Raw genomic sequence first — 26,970 nt, 5'->3', positions numbered from 1 at the left:
GTTTTTAAAGAGTCAGAGAATGTCTACTTTAAATATAAATTTAAAAATACTTTAATAAATGTCTTTTTTGATCAGCTTCAGAATATCTTAATTCTCTTTGTTAATGCTAGCTTTAAAAAAATACAACCACCATAATTTTATCATGCATATCCTAAAAGTTTAAAAATAACTCAAGGAAAGCTACAAATTTCTTTTTAAAAGCATTGCAGAAATAACTCATAAAAATCCAGCCATGAAACTACCCTTTTTGCTTCAATACTTTTATTGTGACCTATTGAACAACAACAGGATGATAAATCTATAAAATTCATATTGCAGTGACCTGAAGGATTAAAAAAAAGCCAAAAACAAACAGTAATGGTTGCATGATCTTTAATTGTATTTGGTGCTGCAGAATCTTCATGGAGATTAGCTGTGTAGCTAGCTAAAGAGGAAAACATGAATTTAGTTGTAGGCATATTTCCATTTATAATAATTTAGGAAATGAAAAGATTTTGTAATTGTAACTTTGGCTTAGCTTAGTTAGAATCATTTCCTGAAAATAACAGTATCCTATCAAAAATTGATTTCCTCTTTTTGTACTAGAAATGTATGTTGTAGTGCCAAGCAAAAACAAAACAAACAAAAAAAATAGGTGCTTCAAAATATTTACTGAACAAATGAATAAGTGTATGAATGAGTTATTTATGAATGTAATAGTTCCCTTTCACATGTTAGGCCTAATTGATAATTAGGTCTCATCTAGGCTGTTGGCCTAGGAAGCAGTTGAACAGGCTCAGTACTCCTTTAGATCCTCGCAAGATATTTGCCGAAGGAGCAATTTATTACTTTTCATCTAATCATTTTTTCAATCCACTTATTCCATTTGCCTTTATTGAAACCCTACTCTGTGCAACTTCTGATCAAGTTAAAGCAGACAATGTTGGGGTCCCAGCTGGCCCACCTACTACACCACGATGAGGCAGGTATCTTTTCTCCACCAAACTAGGCACAGCAGCTTAGTTTTTCCTACATGTTATTAAGTAAAGAGAATTAAAGATTTCTTTGGAGTAAAAAACAAAATGTATTCTTTGAATGCCTTTTTTGAAAATGGCTTCTTACTCTTTCTGGTCTTCCTTCAATGGTCATATAACTCTTAAGAGTCTGAGCCTTCAACCACCATCACAAAAAATTAGGAAGCATATGTTCAAACAAACAATGAGCTTATGGTTTTGTTTTGTTTAGTTTGTACTTCTCTTGGTAGGAGAGAGAATGTGTACTCTATAAATTTTTGGAACAGAAAGAGAAGAGAGGCACACAGGAGAGAAAACATGAGATACACTAGGACTGGAAGGAAACACACTTTCTGACGCAGGATGAGTGGAATGGACAGGTAGAAAAACAGCAGGTAGATAGACATATGGATGGATAGGCAGGCATATGTATAAATAGAGAACGAGTGGAGAATCTTTGAACGTTCTGAAGTGAGAATTCCTCAAGAAAAATAGCCCTTGAGATAGCCTTCGGTTTAACAGACTATGTCATCATTGAACTTTGCTCATTCACACTGTAGCTCAGAGGTACCATCATTAACCTAAACCACACAGTCATGTAGTAGCTACCATATGCCTGTTAAAGAACTGAATACTGGATACTTAAGGCTGAAGAAAGGATCTCTACTCTGATGCATACATACTCAATTCTCAACTCTCCAAAATTTTAGTCATTCCCTTTTCAGTAGACATGTTTGAGCCAAAACTCTCTACTATGTGAATACTAATTTGTTTATGTTATATATTTATTCAGATATACTTTGTTACCTTTTATATTATTATAAAACACAAAATACAAAAGGAATAAAATTATTTTGACATAATATTCATTTTATATACTAACAGCATAAACTGTATCACTATAGGATCTGATGATTAAGTTCAGCTTATTTTGACACTTAATTTCAAACAATACTCATACCACACATGCACAATATACGCGAGATGCTACATATTTAGGGCTTTTTGTGATTTCTTTTTGTATCAGTGTAGATCATCCTTGCATCACATTATAGTTGACAAAGAGCTCTTTTTAGCAGTTGGAGACGTGGCTTTTCCGTTTTCTGTGTGTTCTGTGTGTTTGCTTGGACCTTGACTACCTATTTTCTAATGTATACACAAGGTTGAGAACCACTGTATAAGGAACAACATGGCTTCTGGGATGACTGCCTGAGGCCAGGTGAAATCAAGGCCTTGCCCTAATTGTTAAAGCTCTTGAAGTAAATGTTTTCCTTCATAAACACTTCAGCATTTTTCTCACTGTTTTATTGTTTAAACAAGCATTATCCAAAATTCTCTGAGTATACACCTCTAACAATAAAAATGTTGAGCATTATACATGGGGAGTATTATGAATATATTTTATTTACAATTTATTTAATACACATGGGCGCATATATTTCCAGTTTACAATTCTAAACTGTATTTAACTGCGTCTGGGTGTTCTTTTTCTACACATAGGTCAAAATGTGTATCTGCAAAAACAAAACAAGATGGCGACGATTTGAAGTAGCCACATCTGAAAAAAAGTCATTATTGTAGGGATATTTCCTTTATTAAATTTTTCAGACAAAATTAAATTACTGATGCATGATCTTCAAAGAAGAGATTTTTTTTTTTTTTCAAAGTTTATTTATTTTTGGGACAGAGAGAGACAGAGCATGAACGGGCGAGGGGCAGAGAGAGAGGGAGACACAGAATCGGAAACAGGCTCCAGGCTCTGAGCCATCAGCCCAGAGCCCGACGCGGGGCTCGAACTCACGGACCGTGAGATCGTGACCTGGTTGAAGTCGGACGCTTAACCGACTGCGCCACCCAGGCGCCCCCAAAGAAGAGATTTTTATGTGTTCTGTTTTTGTGTATGTGAATGGTGGAGGGCAGTAGTTCTGCATTAGAAAATTTAATCAGCCTACCTCGGTTTCTCACCCAAAGAGATTTCTTTTTTAAAAAAGAAATTAGGACCATTTAAGGATATTGTCTTATATTTATGATTATTTACTTTAACCCTTACAAGCAGCCCCATGAGGTAGGGTCAATTGTTATTTTCACTTTACGTATAAGGAAATTAAGGCATAGAGTTTAAAGTCATAGTCAACTTTTTACACAAATTCTTAATGATATTGAATGTCCAATGTAAAGTTATTTCAAAGAGATCACTGCAATATCAAAATAAAATTTTGTCTCATTTGGTTTAAGTGTTAAATATATTTTACTATAACTCATTGAAAACTGGTTACTCTATAGACCACATTACTTTCAGATAATCTGGGCAATCAGAATCCTCCATTAATTGATCAGACCAGATGTCAAAATTCGGGCCATGTCAACTTCTGCATTTTTTACGCTGTGGTTACTAGCAACCATTATTTTAAGGATGGTTTACGCTCAGACAATGTTTCTCAGTGGTGTTACTAGCATTTTGAGGGAAATGCTCCTTTGTGCAGTGGGTATACCAGTTATTGCGATGCCTTTAGTTCACATGCGGACCCTCACTCGCTAAATAATGTCTTTCCCCAGTCATAATTTGCAGTACTCCCTAAGCAACCTTGACAACCACTGAACTACTGAAGGACGGATAAATTAACTCCTGCAGCGAGTAACTTATGTTAATGTACCTTATACCAGTAGTTAATAGTGTCTTTTGTTAGTGTGATACTCAGAAGTGTTTGGAATTATATTTGAGTAGTGTTGCCAGAGTTAGCAAATGAAAATACAGGACACCTGATTATCTGGTAACTCTATATTAGAGATAATATAATGCTAGTGTCCTATCCTGGTGTCTCTTTAACTCACCGACTCCAGATCACTAACAAATTGGAAACTCACTTGTTTGAGATGTAGAAAAGCATGTGTGAAGTGACACATCTTATATTTCAAATTTGTAGTGGCTAAAGGAATACTTTCATCAAATAAAAATCTAATTTATATTGACAAAGAATCTGTTGAATGCACGTAAAAACAAAATACTGATGGACATTTATATTTATCCTGCTACAGGTGTTTGATGTTGTTCATTCTTTAACTACAATATAATTAATAAGTTCCACAATTGCTTATTTATTTTGTTGTTGTTGTTGTTTTGTTTGTTTTTAAATCCACTATAGTTTACATACAGTGTAATATTAGTTTCAGGTGTACAATACAGTGATTCAACACTTCCATACAACACCCAGTGTTCATCACAAGTGCACTCCTTAATCCCCATCACCTATTTCACCCGTCGCCCCACCCACCTCCCCTCTGATAGCCATCAGTTTGTTCAGTACAGTTAAGAGTGTGTTTCTTGGTTGGTGTCTCTCTTTTTTCTTTGCTACAATTACGTATTAAAAAAATAAATAAATAAAGACAGCGAGGGCCAGCAACTTAAGCAGTAGAGCAAACCAGACTAAAATTACTTCATATCAAATCCCAGAAGGTTCCTGAACTTAATTTCTTGTAGATTAAGAGATAAGGGAATTATAACAAATAAATTCAGCTTCATTATTCAATTGTGAAAACAGAGCTATAATGTTTCATGCAATCTCTATTGACATGACTGACCCTAAGGAGGAAACTGATAAGGCATTATTATCACATAATATCATATTTCAATTGAATACGTATTCATGTACACCAGCTTTTCTGTTTGTTTCATATATTAAAAAATGACAGTCCCTTAAGGAAGAAATGCCACAATAAATGAAAGACCTTTTAACCCACAGTAAAGAAACATCACAAAGCCATTATGAATGATGCAGCAGATTTAGGAAAATGAAAGCTGCTGTTAAATATGACAGGGTGTCACAACAATAGAAATAGTAATCAATGTAATCATAGCACTAAAATAATATTTGTATTTTGTTTCTTTCAAGGAGTTAAAATAATGGACATCTTTTCTAAGTTAACAGTTTCACATAATATGGCAAAATGATAAAAAGAAAGATAAAAATCTCTAAATCTGAAGCATATTAAAATTATTTAAAGTCTGCTCTACACACTTTTGTTTTTCTCAAAATTTCTTTTGAGATAATTGCATTTATATTCTTTTTCCTTTCCTGTGCATGATTATGTTCTTTTGTTTTTTGTTTTTTGTTTTTTTTTACAATCTAGTATTCTTTTTTCTAAGTTTGTTTGTTTGTTCGTTTGCTTTTGAGCGAGAGTGTGCACACAAGCAGGGGAGGGGCAGAGAGAGGGAGAAAGAGAGAATGGCAAGCAGGCTCTGCCCTGGCCTCAAACTGAACGAACCATGAGATCATGACCTGAGCTGAATGAAATTAACCAACTTAACCAATTGAGCCACCCAGGTGCCCCTACAATCTCATATTCTTGAACCAAACTTCTTATCACTTGGCTTCAATAAGTCCATAATCAGCTAGAATTGGAATATTTCTGTTTTTACCGCCTATAATAAAATCTGAATTTCTTATAATTATTTTCTCTGTTGTAAAATCACCACTTCTTTTGTAACTTTAAGAATACGGTATAAATATATAATTGTCTCTACCTGGTATTCAGTAATGCTCCCTGGTGATGGGTACTTTCTCAGACAGTGTTGAAACATTGCAACGTGGAAAATGCCTTGCATGGGAAACATTGTACATGAGGAAATATTTGTGCTCAATGATATATACACCCCATGTAATAGCAAAGGAGAAATTAGATTCATTGTTCATCAAAAGTTCCCTCAGAACTACTGCTTGGCACTTTAGCCACATCTCTTCATGTTTAAGGGATTCAAACTCTGCTGGACCTTTCCACTAAAGCCTCATAAAATCAACAGCAAAACCAGCTTAATTACAGCATTTGATTTTCTTTCCATGCTTTCTTTATTCCAATGCACAATAAATAGGCCTCACCCATTAAAATATACATTGTAACTTCGCTTTCTAAGCATTTCTAAAGATCTAAGAAATCCTGGCTTTTCTTTAGCATCAGCTCTCTCTGTAGAAGCAAGTTGTATAGAATGTGTTATACCAGGTCCCTTTAATCCTGGTCAGATTTCAAAGAGGCTATGAATTTTAACATATTTTAGGTGCGAAATTTGTGTCAAGGAACAGAGTGAAGTCTCTTCAAAAATGTAAGACTTGCTAAAACTGAGCCTGAGAGGATTGATTCAAGGTCTCTTTATTTGAAAACTGCTGGGCCTGATTGGAACTTCAGGGGCCCCAAATGATGTGCATTCCTTATAACCATCAGTGTAACTTACTGTGATTAAACTTAGATATACCATATCAATTACCAGTACTGCCCATGCACTGATAGTGCATGTATATTAAATTTTCTTCTGAATGATTTTAGTGTCTTTCAGGTCATTGAGATACCAAATTATAATGCTGTTATTCCGAACTGAAGGGTTTCTGATTCATATTCAGAGAGTAGCAATCTCCCAAATAGGAAATGGCTCATTATTTATTTTTAATCTACACTGGGAAGATTTTGTCCTAGGAGTCTGCCACCTATGTGACATCACTTCCCTTTTTCATGCCTTAGTTTGCTAGTCTATAAATGAGAATTTTTTGACTGGATGACCTATGATGTCTTTTCCAGCTCTGACATTCTTTTATTCACAATTCATGATATAATCTTATGAATAAACTTCCAAGTGGTTTCCTGTTGGGTTTTTTTTGCTTCGCAGTAGCCTTCTTAAAAGTGAAAAAGCGTGTGGCTCTACCTTTGAAAGCTCTGTCTTCTCCCTAATAGAAAGGTGTAACAAATTAAGAATTGTGGATATGGATTTCCTTACCGCTATTTCAAAAACATATATAATTGCTGGGTGGTGTAAAAGCTTTCCTCATTTTAAGCACCACTGCTGATAGACCTAAAGCAAAACACTGCTTCTTCCAGTGCAGCTTTGATCTCAGATCCCGCTGTGGCTGTCTCCTGCATGTCTGTCACTCATGTGGACGACTCTGCAAATAGACAACCTCAGTGACTTTTATTTATATCTGCTTTGTCAAATGTAGGTTTAGAAATTTTATCTTCACATTCTACTACTTGTACATCGTTTGGGATTGTAACTAGTTAAGAGTACTTTCTTTTCAAAACCTAAGTTGATTTTTTTTTTAATTATGAATAAAAATGCATTCATTCCTTTTAATTTTATAGCTTCCTTGTAAGGTTTGATGTTTTTATTAATGATAGGATTTTTTTCCCCAGTTAAATGATCAACAGCTTTTCCACAAATAGATTTTGATTAATGTCCATTTTTATCTCTTAAAAGGATCCTTCCCGGCCATTGGGGTGGAGGCGTTTTGCCCCAGCTTCCTGAGGGCAGGGTTTTTAAATAGCATCCAGGCCCCGCATCCAGTGCCAGGGGGAGGATCTCTGCCCCCCAGGATTCCTGCTGGTAGGTATTTCAGGTGAAGTTTTCTGCCACCATATACAGCACAGGACTGTGCTCACAACTGAAAGATACACAATACAGAAATAAATATTTCTAAGATATATTGTTGAAAGAAAATACAAGTGACCTTTCTTTAATTCAGGGACCACATTTATAATATCTAATGCCGTGAAAGTGGTAAAAGGAAGTGGAAGACAGATCTGTAACCTGAACACCCAGTTAGCATACTGCTGCTGCCTCCTCTAGAATAATTTTTACATAAATAAGGACTAGAGCTTCAGATCTCAAATTTTATAACTCAAGAATACAAATAAGATAAAGTGGAGCTACTTTGCCACTTGGAATTCACTAGAAAAGAGAATTAAAAACAGCATTATTGACAGGCAATTCCATGTTTGCGCAAGTTTATAGAGATTTAATTAAAGTTTAATTTTACTAAAGAGAAATGATTGGAAGAAAAGCCAGAAAGTAGCAAATTTGAAACTTGAAGAACTTTTTTGAAAAAGAAAATTAATGCAGTTTCCCCTTAAACATGTCAGTCTGACCAAAGCTGTATTTTATCAATGAAAGAAAGAAAATACAGGGAATTGAGCATTTTTCTTCATGTTTATTTATTTATTTTGAGACACAGAGAAACAGAGAGCAAGTGAGAGAGGAGCACAGGCTCTATGCTGACAGCACTCCAGGGCTTGATCCTACCAACGATGAGATCACGGCCTGAACCAAAATCAAGAGCTGGATGTCTAACCGACTGAGCCAGGCAGGCACCCCAGAAATCGAAAATTTTAAAATGCAATTTCAGGGGCGCCTGGGTGGCTCAGTTTGGTGAAGCACCTGACTTCAGCTCAGGGCATGATCTCGTGGCTCATGAGTTTGAGCCCCTTGTCAGCCTCTGTGCTGACAGCTCAGAGCCTGGAGCCTGCTTCAGATTCTGTGCCTCTTCCTCTCTCTGTCCCTTCCCCACTCACTCTCTGTGTCTGTCTCACAAAATGAATAAACATTAAAAAAAAATGGTAAAAAATACTTTTAAAAATGAAATGAAATGAAATGAAATGAAATGAAATGAAATGAAATGAAATGAAATGAAATGAAATGAAATGAAATTTCAAAGTTTAGTAAATCACTTTCTGGATTATCCATGATATTATTTCAGAAACAAATTGTTTTTTTCCCGGTCAATTTATAAAATATCAAGCTGCCTTCTTCTGTTGTATAAAAGATATAAACCCACTTGTATATTTTATATGTGTCTTAGAGAAATAGAATTAGGGTATTGATTCTTGGAGTTTTGTTTTGTTTTGTTTTTTGAGAGAGAGAAGCAGAGGGCGAGGGAGAGAGAGAATCTTAAGCAGGCTCCACGCCCAGTGGGCACGTCATGGGCCTCAATCTCACAACCATGAGATCATGACCTGAGCTGAAATCAAGAGTCGGACCCTTAACCAACTGAGCTACCCAAGCGCCCCTTGGAGCTTTATTTATTGTAATTCTAGGGGCACCTTGGTGGCTCAGTTTCTTAAGTGTCTGACTTGATTCTGACTCAAGTCATGATCTCATAGTTCATGAGATCCAGCCCACGTCAGCCCCCCCACTGGGTGTGGAGCCTGCTTAAGATTCTCTTTCCTTCGCCTTCTGCCCCTCTCCCTGCTGTATCAAAAACATTTTTTTTAATTAGTGTAATTCTGCTGTTTTTTAGTCATAATTGTGCCACAAATTATGGTGATGACATCAATGTATTCAGAAGGGCTGGCCCAGCCAACCATTCCTGGGAATGTTTGAAGACACTAGGAAATCCAATAAAAACAAAATTCCAACACGCACATTTCTTGCTTTTCTTAACAATATTATACCAACAAGGCCTAACAGTATTACATTTCTATTTTTCTGTTGCTCTTCAATTACCCTTGCCTTCTTAATTAAAACATACAAAATAGCAAATCGTAAATATGCTTTGATGTCGTTTGGTTTTATCATTGGACAATTACCGATATGGTTGGAGGCTTTGTGGCCAGCAATGCCACTGATACAGTAGGAACCAAAACTACATGAATTTAAAACTAGCAGTTTTAATTCTAATGAGTGCCACTTTTTTTTCCTCTTTAGAAACAAAAATGGTATCAGTTGCTCAGAAATGTTACTATTCTTACTGTTGGTGGTGATGGGGGTGTTGCAAAAGACACAAAATAAAAATCTATGTAAGCTAAGCTCTCAGAGCTGCAAATATAAAAAGGCAGTTTTCACATATATTATTAATATCTCAGTGATTAGAATTGAGGAATGGATGATTTGTAGTTTTATAGCTTAATCCTTAACTCTTAATGACAAATCTCAGTGGATTTAGGTATGTTTGGCAGAAATGACATTACAAAGTTCAGAAGTAACTTGAATTATTCAGCATCACTGCTAAAAATAAATAAATAAATAACCCTTGTCATTTAGCCACTGAGAATAATAGAAGAAAGATGATGTTTCTATAGCACATACACAGAAGCAACTTTCTAGAGAGAGATCTGAAAGAACACTCTAGCACTCTGTTCTTCTAGGCTTTAAGCCAAATTTGCCTCCAGCTTTCATAGGAAAGAAAACTCAGTTCAGTTTCCATGACTTACATACAAATCAGGTGTAACAAAATTGCTTCATAAAAAATTTATAGATCTAAACTTGTTCCTGCTCCCTCAAACTGAAATTAACTCAACTCACTTTTCCTGGCTTATATCACTTTGATAAGTGATCCCTGTGCATTTCCTCTGGCACTATTCAGTAATGACTGCTACAATTTCAAAGGTAATTTTTATCCTCTTGCATTCATCTATAGGTTATTTCCCGAGAATTTCCTTTATAATTTTGTGTAAAGGAGAATGAAGTAGTAATCATGAGTTTTTATTCTTTCATATTTTTTAAAAGTATTTCTTTGCTATCTAATAAATGAACTCATCACCCGTTAGGTTTAAGACATCATCAAGAAAATAGTTCCTCCCTTGACCTGTACCGTGGCACTTTGAACAGTTGGCCAATGTTTGATGGCGACTGGGCAGCAATCAATTTGCTTTATCCCAATTGATTCTTTGTCACAGTACTTTGAGGGTCTCAAAAGACATTAGCTATGTGATTCAAGGAAATCACAAAGCCTGTTCTAATGATGGTGCTAATTTAGTTCCCAGTTACTTATCTTAATCGAATTTAAATGAGATACACGATGATGTTTCTTATAAAATCATTTCTTTGTATTCATGTCACACTATGCTATCAAGGAACAGTGTTTATATAGTACTTATTTTTTTAAGTCTATTTATTTAATTTGAGAGAGAGACAGAGAGCACACACACACACGGGAGGGGTAACGAGTGAGAGAGGGAATACCAAGCAGGCTCTGCTCTGTCAGCGCAGAGCCCAATGGGGGAGTTGCACTCATGAACTGTGAGATCATGACCTGAGCCAAAACCAGGAGTGGGACTCAACCCACTGAGCCACCCAGGTGCCCCTATAGTACTTATTTTTGCACTAACTGCAATGAATCATTTAATTATGAGACCCAGAAAGCAGACAAGCCTAAAATCAGTATTTATTTAACTATTGTCAATTGTTTATACTATCTATATGACCTTTTTTATTTCTAGAAAGGTCGTAGTAAAGAGTTATCTTTCTTAGTTCCAAATAGAGAAAAATGCCAGAAACTAATTGACTGAAAATTAAATAGCAAGTATATTCATATATTTATTTTCTTTCTTTTTTTAAATTTATTTAAATTCAAGTTAATTAACATATAGTGTAGTACTGGTTTCAGGGGTAGAATTTAGTGATTCATCGCTTATGTATAACACCCACTGCTTATCCCAACAAGTGCCCTCCTTAATGCCCATCACCCGTTTAGCCCAATCCCCCCCCAACCTCTCCTCCAGCAACCCTCAGTTTGTTCTCTATAGTTAAGAGTCTCTTATGGTTTGCCTCCCTCCCTGTTTTTATCTTATTTTTCTTTCCCTTCCCCTATGTTCATCTCTTTTGTTTCTTAAATTCCACATATGAATGAAATCATATGATATTTGTCTTTGACACACTTATTTCACTTACACTCTAGTTCCATCTAGATACATTGTTGCAAATGGCAAGATTTCATTATTTTTGATCACCCAGTAATATTCTTTGATGCAGTGCCTTTCAAGCAGTAGTTACTCAATAAAGTAAGAAAAGTCACAGGAGAGAAGAAGAGACAAGAGGAGAGAAGGAAATAGAAGAGAGAAGGAAGCTGAAAGAGGAGAAGGTAGAATGGCAGAACTGATATTATATTTTTTAATGCAAAGTCTTCCCCTGCTGTATACCTCCTTATTAAAGTCAAATTTGGGGCACCCGGGTGGCTTAGTTAGTTAAGGGCTGACTTCAGCTCAGGTTGCGATCTCAGAGTTCATGAATTCAAGCCCTGCATCTGGGTCTCTGCTGTGAACACAGAGCCTGCTTCAGATCCTCTGTCCTCCTCTCTCTCTCCGCCCCTCTCCCACTAATTCTTTCTCTCTCTCGCTCTCTCGCTCTCTCTCTGAAAAATACATAAACTTTAAAAAATTAGAATCAAATTCTACCTCTCTGAAAAGAAGTAATGCCCCCTTTCTAAATGTATAATCAGTCACGTACTCTAAAATGGAAATAAATTGTCCTCTTTAATACATGTAGTTATTTCTTTTTTTTAATTTTTTAATGTTTATTTATTTTCAAGAGAGAGAGAGAGAGAGAGCATGAACAGAGGAGGGGCAGAGAGAGAGAAAAACACATAGAATCCGCAGCAGGCTCCAGGCTCTGAGCTGTCAGCACAGAGCCCGACATGGAGCTAGAACTCACAGACTGCGAGATCATGACCTGAGCTGAAGTTGGATGCTTAAACAACTGAGCAAGCCAGGTGCCTCCATCAAGTTATTTCTTTGATTTAATTCTGTAGGCATACAGTATCTGAAAGTAGGATGGAACATTTTTATCTGTCACAGAGCACTGATTACAAATAGGGTCTTAGATTTGTGGCTTATCATATGACAGACTCTGCCTCTACCCAAACCCTTTATGTTTTTGGTGATTTCATACATATAGCATATACAAATAAAACCAGCATAATAAAGTTATTGAGAAATAAAATTACACAGTTACAATGATAGGATAATATATGGACATTTCCTGATTTATTCTTTTCTGTCACTGCACAGCAATAACTATCTGACATCGTGTAGTATCTTAAATTTACACTAAGATCCAGACATTACAATGTGTCTTAAAAACTAGACCTACTTATAAAATATAAAAGCATACTCATTATCTAATATTTACTCATAAAATAATAACCTAGGTTAGTAGGTTTAGATCATCAAAATTCTAGGTTACATATTTTAGCAGTTTTTAGTCAGTTGTGGGAGACTGTATTTTTCTTTAATTAGGTAAATATTACATATATATTTATATGTAAATATATATAATTTACTATATATAATATTTATATGCATATACACACATTATACACACACAAATATATATATAATATTTACTTAATTATACACACACACACACACACACACACACACACATGATTCAAGACCAAACTCAAACATACACTTTAAACTAACAAGATTTATCAATTATAACCAAAGTCTATGAAAGAGAAAACAAAGGAAACAGGCAGCATGAGGGATTTAGAAATAGATAAATTCTGAAAGAAATCATTGTTCAAGATCTTCCTAATACTTCCTTTGTGGTTAATCTTGGAAGCTCTTCAGTTGTTGAAGGACTGTTCTTCTGAAACACCATCTCAGTTTGTCTGCTAGTGCTTTAAATACAATGCTATATATAAAACACCTCTTTTGACATTTTTACCTGAGCTTCTCTTCATTGCCTTCCATGTGTTAGGTTCAAAGTAAATGGCAAAGATGGAGTGAATCAATCCCACGAGACTCCTCTGCTTACACTGAAACAGATAGCAGGAGAAATACGAACATATGGGACCCAAACACCAGATTTGCAGTCACTAAATATATAACTAAAATAATGTTTACTATTATTTTTTTACCCTTTGAAAAAAGATTTGAATGAGCCTTCTACTCAGATAGCCAGACTTTTTCATATCCTCATGAGTGCCCCCTGATTAGCAATGTTAGGAAATGAATTCACAGTCCGATTTTCTATACACTAACAACAGATCTAAGTAGACCATTTCTATAGCAAAGGACTTACAGAGCTAAGCCAATATTAAAATGTCTTCAAAATCCATTAACCATGATTATCAATATTTTCCTTTCCATATTTCATGTGAAATCCTATCTGATATGGAGTCAGGGCAAATATTACATGCACTATTATTCAGGCAAAAAATTTTTATTCAGAAGGCATATAGTTTAGATGGTAGAAATAAGTTAGGAATGATAAATAAAGTTGAAGCTGCAGAGATTCTCAGAGCTAGTGAATATAATATCAGTTTTGATGCATACAGAGGACTGAAGAAAAGCAGTAACACAAATATATAAGACTAAGTGGCAGACTTTGAAAGAATATATGTAAGTTAAGGAAAATTGGCATGAACTCAGTATGCCAAGGGAAATCAACAGTAGGAAAGTATATAACTTTTAAATACAATTGAGGGGCGCCTGGGTGGTGCAGTCGGTTAAGCGTCCGGCTTCAGCCAGGTCACGATCTCGTGGTCCGTGAGTTCGAGCCCTGCGTCGGGCTCTGGGCTGATGGCTCGGAGCCTGGAGCCTGTTTCCGATTCTGTGTCTCCCTCTCTCTCTGCCCCTCCCCCGTTCATGCTCTGTCTCTCTCTGTCCCAAAAAAAATAAATAAAAACGTTGAAAAAAAAAATTAAAAAAAAATAAATAAATACAATTGAACTGCAGTTCAGAAAAATCAAAGTAAACCATCTCATTTTTTATATGTTCAGGCATTCTAAAAAAGGTCAGTAACTTTGCTTGAGATCCATAATTTGATATTTCAAAATTAATCATTTCTGACAAAATAATTTATATTGGCTATAGTTCTGAGGATGATTATTCTTTTCATATTTTTATGTAGTATAGATGACAATTGACCTTATTTTATCTTTAACAAAATATTGTTGTAATAAATATGCATAAAAGATAAGAGACAGTGGTTTACTTTTTAAGTAAGAGATTTTTAAGAGGAGAAAAGCTCTTTAATTAAAGGATGTATATTTTATACATTTCTGCAGCTGAGAATGTTGCCAATTACCTTGAGTGAGGTGTGTGTGAATCAGTAGTTGCATGTGCCCACTCAAACCAAAAGCTAATTATAAAGGGTATAGGAAAAACTGGATTAAGCATACAAAGTAAAATCCTGAATAAACTATTCAAAACATGAACTATGGTTAAAAAACAAAAAAGAAAAACTTTCATCTGGATTCCTAACTCCTGGATTCTTTGTTCCTTGACATTTGTGTGATTCCACCTAGGACCCAATAGCCCCTACTCAGTACTTATTTTATATGGTTCTCCCCAGAGAACCCTCCTCCTCGAAAGTGTGTGCATCTGCAAGCTTCAGAAGGAAACGCTGCAGAACTGCAACTATTAAAAAACTGGCATGGGAAATCTGGGGCAGGAATGGGCAGGAAAACAAGATTATTCTATCTCAGGACTGAGGAGTGGCATAGAGAAAAGAGAGTCACTGATAAATGACAGAGACCACTCCCAGCCAAGAGAAGCACAAGGAAAGTGATATGAGTAATTGTATTTCTAGTCATGTCCCCAATAAACTACCCCTTTAAAATATCTGCACACTCTTATTGCTATGTTAGATGGTTATTTAAAAACACTTTTTGGGATATACTGATAGTTTCAAAACCTGTGCAAGAGGGGCTGGCCGGATAATGTCAATGTGTGTTTAGTCTGCTTCCTCTGTGGCTTCAAGTCAGTTGGTTCCAAAGAGCACGGTTCTTTGACTTACTGAGGAAAAATACACAACAGGTTAAAAAATAATTAAAAACTTACAGAAGACAATGTGAAGATGTTTCTTATCCCACATGGGATAAGAAAACTCAGGATGGGAGCATATACAAAATTGAAGGTATAATTCAAACTTTCAAATAATATCCAGTTTATGAAACCTTTAATCAATTGCAGAATTTATGAATTTAAGGACTCCTATAGAGTCCTGATGTTGTAATACAGGTCATGGACTCAGATTTCTAATGGATTATACTGTTTCTTGGTCAAAAATAACAGACTCTTCACCAAGAAAATAGACATATGATCATATATGTAAATATGTGCATACAATTTCAGGAGGTCTCTGGACACCTTGAAATCCATAAATGAAGAATCCTAGGTTCTTATAAACTCAATGTTTTAGAGAGTTATGTGTAGTTGACATAAATGAACATCATTATCCTCATGTAAAATCGACAGTGCATTTAAAAGAAAAATTTTAAAAATAGAGCCGCAAGATGCATTGGATATCAAATTCTTGAACATTTATAAAGAGAATTTCAAGGGGAGGGGCCAAGATGGCAGAAAAGCATGGAAGTTTTTTTGCATCTATCCTCTCTGAAATGCAGCCAGATCAACACTATCCATCTGCACACCTAGGAAACCATCTTGCACACTTAGGAAACTAATTTGAGGATTAACATAACAATCTGCACGACCTGAACCACAGAACTTAGAAGGGCTACTCCAAGGAACAAATCAAAGCACACCTGGTGGAGGGTCCAAAATGTCACTACGAGTAGGGTAATAAAATAGCCAAAGTCACAACAACAAAGAACAAGTAACAATCTCCCAAAAAAATACCTCCTGAACGGCCAGGCCCTGGACAGTGTATGACCATCATTTAATATAGCAGTGCTGGCAGGTGCAGAGCACACAACAAGCTTTTAGAACACATAAGGGACAGAAAACTCGCCAAAATGACAAAACAGAAGAATTCTCCTCAAAAGAAATTCCAGGAAATAGCAACAGCTAATTAATTTATCAAAACCAATTTAACCAATATAACTGAACAAGAATTTAGAATAATAGTCATAAAATTAATTGCTGGGCTTGAAAAAAGCATAGAGGACAGCAGAGAATCTATTGCTACGGAGATCAAGGGACTAAAAAATAGTCATGATGAATTAAAAATGCTATAAATGAGGTGCAAAATAAAATGGAGGCGATCACAGCATGGATTGAAGAGGCAGAAGAGAGAATAGGTGAATTAGAAGGTAAAATTATGGAAAAAAGAGGAAGCTAAGAAAAAGAGAGAGAAAAAAATCCAGGAGTACTAGGGGAGAATTAGAGAACTAAGTGATGCATTCAAATGGAACAATATACATATCATAGGAAATCCAGAAGAGAGAGAAAAAGGGGCTAAAGGTGTACTTGAACAAATCATAGCTGAGAACTTCCCCGATCTGGGAAAGGAAACAGGCATTGAAATCCAAGAGGCACAGAGAACTCCCTTCAGACATAACTTCAATAGATCTTCTGCATGACATATCATAGTGAAACTGACAAAATACAAGGATAAAGAGAGAATTTTGAAAGCAGCTAGGGATAAACGGACCTTAACATACAAAGGTAGACACATGAGGGTAGTAGCAGACTTATCTACTGAAACTTGGCAGGCCAGAAAGGAATGGCAGGAAATCTTCAATGTGATTAACAGAAAAAATATGCAACCAAGAATCCTTTACCCAGCAAGTCTGTCATTCAGAATAGAAGGAGAGATAAAGGTTTTTGCCAACAAACAAAAACAGAAGGAATTCATCACCACTAGACTAGCCCTACAAGAGATCCTAAGGGGGACTCTGTGAGTGAAAAGTTGCAAGAACCACAAAGTACCAGAGACACCACTACAAGCATGAAACCTCTACAGATATCACAATGACTCTAACCCATATCTTTCAGTAATAACACTGAATGTAAATGGACTAAATGCTCCAACCAAAAGACATAGGGTATCAGAATGGATAAAAAAACAAGACCCATCTATGTGCTGTCTACAAGAGACTCATTTTAGACCTGAGGACACCTTCAGATTGAAAGTGAGGGGATGGAGAACTATCTATCATGCTACTGGAAGTCAAAAAAAAAAAAAAAAAAAAGGCAGAGTAGCCATACTTATATCAGACAAACTAGACTTTAATTTAAAGGCTGCAACAAGAGATGAAGAAGGGCATTATATAATAATTACAGGGTCTATCCATCAGGAAGAACTAACAATTATAAATATCTAAGCACCAAATGCAGCACACCCAAATATATAAAACAATCACAAACATAAGCAACTTCATTGATAAGAATGTGGTAAATGCAGGGGACTTTAATACTTCACTTACAACAATGGGTAGATCATATAGACAGAGAATCAATAAAGAAACAAGGGCCCTGAATGATATATTGGATCAGATGAACTTGACAGATATATTTAGAACTCTACACCCCAAAGCAACGGAAAATTGCTCATGTGCACTCTTCTCAAGTGCACATGGAACATTCTCCAAGGTAGATCACATACTGGGTCACAAAACAGCCCTTAATAAGTATAAAATAACTGAGATCATACCATGCACACTTTCATATCACAATGCTATGAAACTTGAAATCAACCACAGAGAAAAGTCTGGAGAGCCTCCAAAAGCATGGAGGCTAAAGAACATCCTACTAAAGAATGAATGGGTCAACCACGCAATTAGAGAAGAAATTTAAATATATGGAAACAAATGAAAATGATAATACAATCCAAACGCTTTAGGATGCAGTAAGGCAGTCCTGAGAGGAAAATACATTGCAATCCAGGGCTATCTCAAGAAACAAGAAAAATCCCAAATACAAAATCTAACAGTACACCTAAAGGAGCTAGAAGCAGAATAGCAAAGACACCCCAAACCCAGAAGAAGAAGAGAAATAATAAATAAACAATATAGAATCTAAAAAATAGTAGAGCAGGTCAATTAAACCAAGACTTGGTTTTATGAAAAAATAAACAAAATTGATAAACCTCTAGCCAGACTTCTCAAAAAGAAAAGAGAAAGGACCCAAATAGATAAAATCATGAATGAAAATGGAATTATTACAACAAATCCCTCAGGAATACAAGCAATTATCAGGGAATAGTATGAAAAATTATATGCCAATAAACTGCACAACCTGGCAGAAATGAACAAATTTCTAAACACCCATGCACTTCCAAAACTCAAATGGGAAGAAATAGAAAATTTGAACAGACCCATAACTAGTGAAGAAATTGAGTTAGTTATCAAAAATCTCTGGGGAATTCTACCAGACATTTAAAGCAGGATAATACCTATCCTTCTCAAGCTGTTCCAAAAATTAGAAAGGTAAGGAAAACTTCCAGACTCATTCTATGAAGCCAGCATTGCTTTGATTCCCAAACCAGACAGAGACCCAGCAAAAAGAGAGAGCTACAGGCCAATATCCCTGATGAATATGAATGCAAAAATTCTCAACAAGATACTAGCAAATCGAATTCAACAGCATATAAAAGAATTATTTACCATGATCAAGTGGGATTCATTCCTGGGCTGCAGGGCTGGTTCAATATTCACAAGTCAATCAACGTGATACATCACATTAATAAAAGATAACCATATGATCCTGTCAATCGATGCAGAAAAAGCATTTGACAAATTCAGCATCCTTTCTTAATAAAGACCCTGGAGAAAGTCAGGATAGAAGGAAAATACTTAAACATCATAAAAGCCATTTATGAAAAGCCCACAGCTAATACCATCCTCAGTGGGGAAAAACTGAGAGCTTTCCTCCTGAGAAAGGAACACGACAGGGATGTCCACTCTCACTGCTGTTGTTTAACATAGTGTTGGAAGTTCTAGCATCAGCAATCAGACAACAAAAGGAAATCAAATGCATCAAAATTCGCAAAGATGAAGTCAAGCTTTCACTTTTTGCAGATGACATGATACTACACATGGAAAACCTGATAGACTTCACCAAAAGTCTGCTAGAACTGATACACAAATTCATCAAAGTCACAGGATACAAAATTAATGTACAGATCAGTTGCATTTTCATACACCAATAATGAAGCAACAGAAAGACAAACTGATCCCATTCATAATTGCAACAAGAATCATATAATACCTAGGAATACACCTAACCAAAGATGTAAAAGATCTGTATGCTGAAAACTACAGAAAGATTATGAAGGAAATTGAAGAAGATACAAAGAAATGGAAAAATATTCCATACTCATGGATTGGAAGAATAAATATTGTTAAAATGTGAATATTACCCAAAGCAATCTACACATTAAATGCAATCCCGATCAAAATTGCACCAGCATTCTTCTTGAAGCTAGAACAAGCAATCCTAAAATTTGTGTGGAACCACAAAAGGCCCCAAATAGCCAAAGTAATTTTGAAGAAGAAGACCAAAGCAGGAGACATCACAATCCCAGACTTCAGCCTCTACTACCGAGATGAATCATCAACAAAGAATGGTATTGGCACAAAAACAGACACATACACCAATGGAAAAGAATAGAGACTCCAGAATTGGACCCACAAATGTATGGCCAACTAATCTTTGACAAAGCAGGAAAGAATATCCATTGGAAAAAAGACCGTCTCTTTAACAAATGGTGCTGGGAGAACTGGATAGCAACATGCAGAAGAATGAAACTAGACCACTTTCTCACACTGTTCACAAAAAGAAACTCAATGTGGATGAAGAACCTGAATGTGAGACAGGAGACCATCAAAACCCTAGAGGAGAAAGCAGGAAAAAACTTCTCTGACCTCAGCTGCAGCAATTTCTTACTTGACACATCTCCAAAGGCAAGGGAATTAAAAGCAAAAATGAACTATTGGGACCTCATGAAGACAAAAAGCTTCTGCACTGCAAAGGAAACAATCAACAAAACTAAAAGGCAACTGATGGAATGGGAAAAGATATTTGCAAATGACATATCAGACAAACGGCTAGTATCCAAAATCTATAAAGAACTCACCAAACTCCACACCCGAAAAACAAATAATCCAGTGAAGAAATGGGCAGAGGACATGAATAGACACTTCTCTAAAGAAGACATCCAGATGGCCAACAGGCACATGAAAAGATGCTCAACATTACTCCTCATCAGGGAAATACAAATCGAAACCATACTGAGATTCCACCTCCCAACAGTCTAAGTGGCTAAAATGAAGAAATTAGGAGCCTATAGATGCTGGTGAAGATGTGGAGAAATGGGAACCCTCTTTCACTGTTGGTGGGAATGCAAACTGGTGCAGCCACTCTGGAAAACAGTGTGGAGGTTCTTCAAAAAATTAAAAATAGAAATACCCTATCACCCAGCAATAGCACTGCTAGGAATTTACCCAAGGGATACAGGAGTGCTGATGCATAGGGGCACTTGCACCCTAATATTTATAGTAGCACTTTCAGCAGTAGCCAAATTACGGAAAGAACCTAAATGTCCATCAACTGACGAATGGATAAAGAAGATGTGGTTTATACGTACAATGGAATACTACTTGGCAATTAGAAAGAATGAAATCTGGCCCTTTGTAGTAACGTGGATGGAACTGGAGAGTATTATGCTAAGTGAAATAAGTCAGTCAGAGAAAGACAGATACCATATGTTTTCACTCATATATGGATCCTGAGAAACTTAGCAGAAGACCATAGGGGAGGGGAAGGGGGAAAAAAAGTTACAGTGAGGGAAGGAGGCAAACCATAAGAGACTCTTAAATACTGAAAACAAACTGAGGGTTTACGGAGGGTGGGAGAGAGGGGAGAGTGGGTGATGTGCATTGAGGAGGGCACCTGTTGGGATGAGCATTGGGTGTTGCATGGAAACCAATTTGACAATAAATTATATATATACACTCATATAGAAAATGGAAAAAAAGAGAATTTCTATTCTTTTCCGAGAAAAACATGAAAGATATTAAGTCTTTAAGTAATCCCCACATTTTTTACTAGTTCTTTTTACTTCTACTTTACTAGTGTTTTTTTACTATTTTCAGAATCTTTAAATACTATTAGCTTTTGACCTTAGTTATTATACATTCTTATTGGCATAAATGCGACTTTTATCTTAATATAATTTAAGAAGTTTGAATCTTAAAAATCTGGACCTTATTTATATGGCTGTTTAAATTCTCAGTTGAGAATATATGTCTACTCCCTAGAGATCTTCATGTTTTATTATTACAAATGTGTCCTCTTTTTTGATGCTATTCAAAGAAACTATCAACACTTTCAAAAGATTCATCCCGGAATCATTTTCTTTTCACAAAGAGAAATTCTAAAAAAAAAAAACTTTATACAGCTTGCTAAATTAACTGGGTCTCCACGTGAATTAGTGTTTAATTTCTGTGTTGGTTGGAATTGCTGTGTCTTTGTGTTTACACCTTAATTGGAAACACGATAAGTAACTGAGCTGCTCAAATGTCTTTTCCTCTCCCAGAGGGCTGTATGCATGCCCTCATGGGCTGCTGGGCCACTTGTGAACATAAATAAGTGGGGATAGACCAACCCTGTTATAAAACTTGTCACATCGCAGCATTCTTTTGCCTTGTAGGACAAAGCACAGTGGAAGGTGCCCGTGGCACAACGTAGGGTTTTCATAGTTGGGTTCACAGAGGTCTTAAAAGAAAGTTTAATTAGCAAAACTGAACTTTCTTTTTTTTTTTTTAAATTAAACTCCTTATAAGAATTACAGAAAAGGCTCAAAAATAAGTAGTAACTTTCCTGGAAGGGAAAAAGGAAAGTAGTTGGTAGTTTAACTTATATATGTGTTTCATTTAAGAAATACTTTCTCCGTTGTTGAAAATCTCACCATAAATAACCTATGTAGCTAGAATTAAATCTGTCCTCTCTGGACATTTGTTTTATTTTTAGATTTTGTGTTGATTTTCTTTTGATTAGCAAATGGTACAAAAGACCAAAACGCTGAATATTTGATTAGTTGTATAACCATAAGACACTTATGAAACCAGAAATAAAGGATACCATTTGAAACACTACTGGAAAATATGCTACCTTCTCTCAAAAGCTTCAAGACTCTCTTAAAATATTTCCTTGAAGGATCCTCAGCATTATTATCATCAATCGATGCTTAAGAATGGGGAAAGCAAAATCTAAAGGGTTTTTTCCAGCAAGTTTCCTTAGCCTGTATTGCCTGTTTATATAGAATATTATAGAGCTTTATGAGGCTTTAAGATCCAAGAACTTCTCAGGGTGCCTGGGTGGCTCAGTTGGATAAGCATCTGACTCTTGGTATTGGCATATGTCATGATCTTGTGGTTTTCCTGAGTTCAAGCCCCTCATCAGGCTCCATGCTGACAGTGCAGAGCCTGCTTGGAATTCTCTGTATCCCTCTCTCTGCCCCTCCGCCCCCTGCATCGTCTCTGTCTCTAAATAAATAAATAAATAAATAAATAAATAAATAAATAAATAAAACCTTAAAATCCTGCAACTTCTCAAGGACAAAACATCTTTGGGAGCAACACAGTGCCCAATCCATAATGCATTTCCAGAATGTGTTTCTAAGATGAGGCACAGATATTTAGGGTAATGCTTTATGTCTTCAAATTACTAGTGGAGACCCAAGTATCATTTGGGGGTATCAGAAGATGGTCAAGAACTCAGACCCTGGAGCTAGATCTCCTGCATTCAAGTCTTGGCTCTGCCAGTTGCTCACTGTGCATCCTTGGGCAAGTTGCTTAAACTCTCAGTGCATCCATAATCTGAGCTGTTAAACTGAACTAGTATTTATCTTCACCACAGGGGTTGGTATGAGGGTTAAATGAAGTCACGCCTGTAAAACCCTTAGAATAGTGCATGGCATATTGAAAAACTTATTTTTTAAAGTTAGCCATTCATTACATATGTGCTCACTTAGATGTAGTATCTATTTTTAAATTACCTACACAAAAGTGTTTCACAGAAAATAAAACAAGAACAAAGGCAGCATAAAATTATTTATTTGTCACATGGTTTAATTCAGTTTTGAACTTAGGTATTACATAGTATTTCAAATCATGAGAATGCTCTGATGCATTTTGTTCCTTCCTACCTAGTGGTAATTAAATAATTGATTGGTGTATAATCATTTCACTATAGTTGAAAGCAAAAAGTCATAAACCAGATCATTTTAAAACACGTACCTTTAATTTTATCATTGTCATAACACTTTTGTAAATATGGATGTAATGAAAAAAACAAGAGAGCCGCTCTTAAAAATCCATATGTTATTAAAATTTTGCAATATGGTTAGTGTCTTAGAGTGAAAACAAAATCTAACATTAGGCATCATTGGCAGTAACTTTCATTGTCAACAAGACATGTCTAATTACAGAGAAGTCTTTTTTCCCATGTGGTAATTTTCAGTAGGCAGGAGAGTACTGACTATTACTGAAGTTAATTGATGCAGATGGTATGCCACTGTTCTCTGGAACTGGCAGGAAAATTACGTCTCATTTCTCAGACCTCACACCTTTTATTTACTCTGAAACAAATCCAGATGAAGAAATGCTACAGATTTCACAAATGTAGTCCCTCCTCCTAATTTCTGCTCAGCGATTTTATCATTGGGTAAAATAATTTATTCTTCCTCATTTTCCAGAGCATTTGGATGGCTTCTAAATTTAAAAAATGAAATAAAGAAGCTAAGAGAAAACATGGAACCAAATCAACAGAGCCATCATGTAGATTCAGGAATTTCAAATAGATTTAAGGTTAAAACCAATTCCAAACTAAGCAAAAAACCACATTGTTACAGGTACAAATGTGTAGAGTACAAAAGACAGCATAGCTTGTTAATGGGGATAAGAATCTATTTCCTACAGAAGCTATTCCAAAGAAACTATGTATTATAGTGTGTCATTTAAAGTAATAAAATACCCATTTTGATTATTTTACTCTAGGAGAAACCATCTTGTTCTTTAAAACAACTTCAAACCTGTCAGTTTCAGGTGTGTAGGATTTAAGTAGACTTCTGAGGCCATCAAGAAAGCTCCTAAATATACTGACAGCCATTTTTGGTTATGAACCTTTTTAACTCCGAAAACCACTTCTTAGTTTAGGACTTAACATCAAGCCAGTAAGGTAGGATATGATATTTGCATTTATCCATTCATTCTTTAAGCTGTTATTGGGTGATTCAGTATTTAGTATAATGTACTATTCCCTGTGTTTTAAACACATTTTCTCATTTAATCTCACTTCTCACACAATAGAGGAAGTGTTATTATTATGTAATAATATGTAATATACAAATATACATGAATGAAGAGACAGGCAGTAGCGTGAGTTATGAAAAGTCACTTGCCCAAAGTGCAAAAGTCTTTAATATCATATCATCTAATACTAATCCCACAACTTCTAATTGCACTGTGCAGAGCACACAAGGTGTAAGGTAACCAACTATCCCAATTTGCCTGAGACATAAGAATTTCAGTGCTAAAACTGAGAATTTACTGTATTATATAAAACATTTAACTAGTGGTGATTTTTACTTTGCCATAGGATATAAAAGAATTTTCATGTCCATACCAAACTACAATAAAATATGGAAATGATCCACTTTTGTAAAACTTTTTGTTACATAGTGGGCAACTATAATAAGGGGAAAGCGGATAATTGTGCACAGAAAGGAAGGAAAGTAAATGTACACCAACATTTTTAAGTGCCAACTATTGCCAGACACTGTGCTAATTATGTTGTCTCATCTAATTCTTTGAAAACCATATGTAGTATATAATATTATGCTCATTTTTTAAATGCAAAAACTGAAAGAACAAAAATAACTTGTCCAAGATCATGAAGTGAATAGGTAGCAGAGCTAAATTTTGAAGTTTTCTTTCTTCAAAACTATATATTTTACAATGAAAATAATTTAAAATTTATTGATTTGCCATCCTGTAATTTCAATAACTCTTTTCTTGGTCTAGAATCAGTCATAAAGAACATCTTTATATATGTTCCTTCTGGCATTGCATCTTAAAAAAATGAAATTGAGTACCTATTAGGTGCCTAATTCTGTGCTCAATAGTGAATTTACTGAGAAGAACTAAGCACACTTCCTGACCTCCAGGGCATTTTATAGAGGGAGGCAGACACCTACACAGCAAATACCAATTCCATACCATAAGTGTATCACATACACTTGATTAAGATATAAAAGGAGGAGAAAGTAAACAATCAGTTCTTCCTAAAAGGGAAAGTGATTCATAGAATTGACAGTGGAGACAGTATTTAAGTTCTACTTTTTCTTTTTTAAGTATATGGTTTTACCAAGTGGAAACAGTGAGAAGGCAGTCTTCCAAGGAAGACAGGGAGGTACAAGTAAAGCCACACTTCATGAATTATGAGTCCCCTAGATAATTTGAAAAACAGGAGTTAGGGAACTAGTGGGAGGTAAAAGATGACACTAGAACAAAGGCAGAGAAGAGATTGTGAAGGAATTTATTGCCAAGCAGTGTAGATTTTAATTCTGCAGCAAACAAGACAATAAGTAAAGCAAGTTCTTAAAGGAGGGTATGAAACATTAGCCCTTTATAGTAATTGACTGTTTACCTATTTCTGTTCTCCTTTTCACTATACACTCCATGAGAGCAAGGACCTTGTATTGATTGTGTTTCTTCAGAAACTAGAAGAGTACTTATACTAGTACTCTTATATATATAGTATATATATAGTAGGCGCTAAAAAAAAAAAAAAGTTGGATCATTCTTTGAAACAGTGATTATATAAGTATTAACAAGTACAACCAGCAAATGATTATTGTAATAAGTGAAGCAAGAGAAAATAAAGGCAGAATATGGGCAGTGATATTAGATTTTATATAGAATCAGCACAACTTAGTAACTCATGGACAGGGGTTTGATAAAGTGAAAAGTCCAATATTAAAATGGGATTTCAAGCCTGGGTAACTAAGTAGATGGTGATGTTTTAACCCCAACAGGAATATAGGAGGGAAAGCAGGTTCAGGGGAAATGTTAAGATTTTATTTGAATCCCTTAAAGTTAAGATTCACATGGGACATGATATGATAATCACCAGTCAACAGTATAAGGGAAAAATAATTCCCCAATTTTAGTACTTATCTGGTGAATAAAAATAATTATTTAATATATTATAACTTTGTTCAAATTTATTCAAATCCATATCTTTTGAATGCCTTAGAGGGATAAGAAAAGTATTTATTATCAAATCCATTTGAGATCATTATAATTCACTATCTCTACAGCAGAAACAGGGGAGGTAGAAATAGATTAAGTAACTGGCTCCAAAGTCCTGAATTGCACCTGGGGAGGGGATAAATACAGGCAATGTAACTGTCAATCCAAATTATCACCACAAACTTTATTATGTGGTAGATAAAATATAGACATGATATAATGTTAAATAAACTAAAATTGTTTTAAATATACAATAGAGTTTGGGGGTCATTGTGATTTCTTTAGATTCTTGATATTACTGACATCATATTAGAAATGGCCAAGCTGATACAAAATTCTACATCCAGTACAAACTCATTGCTTATATGAAAATGTTAAATCCCTGTAATCCCCTTCTTTCACATACCTTCTTGAGGCAAACAAATAAACAAACAAACAACACTATTTCACTTGCAAAATGTTTTCCCTAGAACATTTAAAGAATTCCTTTATTTTGT

At 35.4% G+C, this 26,970-nt stretch overlaps 1 protein-coding gene across 4 annotated transcripts in view; it reads left to right on the top strand.

Annotated features, from left to right (window-relative positions):
- Positions 1-26,970, top strand: part of EPHA6 (EPH receptor A6) — an 889,565-nt gene that overhangs the window by 724,685 nt on the left and 137,910 nt on the right. For all 4 annotated transcript variants that reach the window (XM_025913797.2, XM_086675668.1, XM_086675669.1 and 1 more), the window contains one exon: positions 7,231-7,356. In XM_025913797.2, the coding sequence (XP_025769582.2) occupies positions 7,231-7,356 (126 nt within the window). The remainder of the gene's footprint in view (positions 1-7,230; positions 7,357-26,970) is intronic.

The sequence above is a fragment of the Puma concolor genome, chromosome C2, assembly GCF_028749965.1.
Source record: "Puma concolor isolate L17-30 chromosome C2, mPumCon1.1.hap2, whole genome shotgun sequence".
NCBI classification, from domain to species: domain Eukaryota; kingdom Metazoa; phylum Chordata; class Mammalia; order Carnivora; family Felidae; genus Puma; species Puma concolor.
This window is presented reverse-complemented; position numbering and strand designations above follow the sequence as displayed.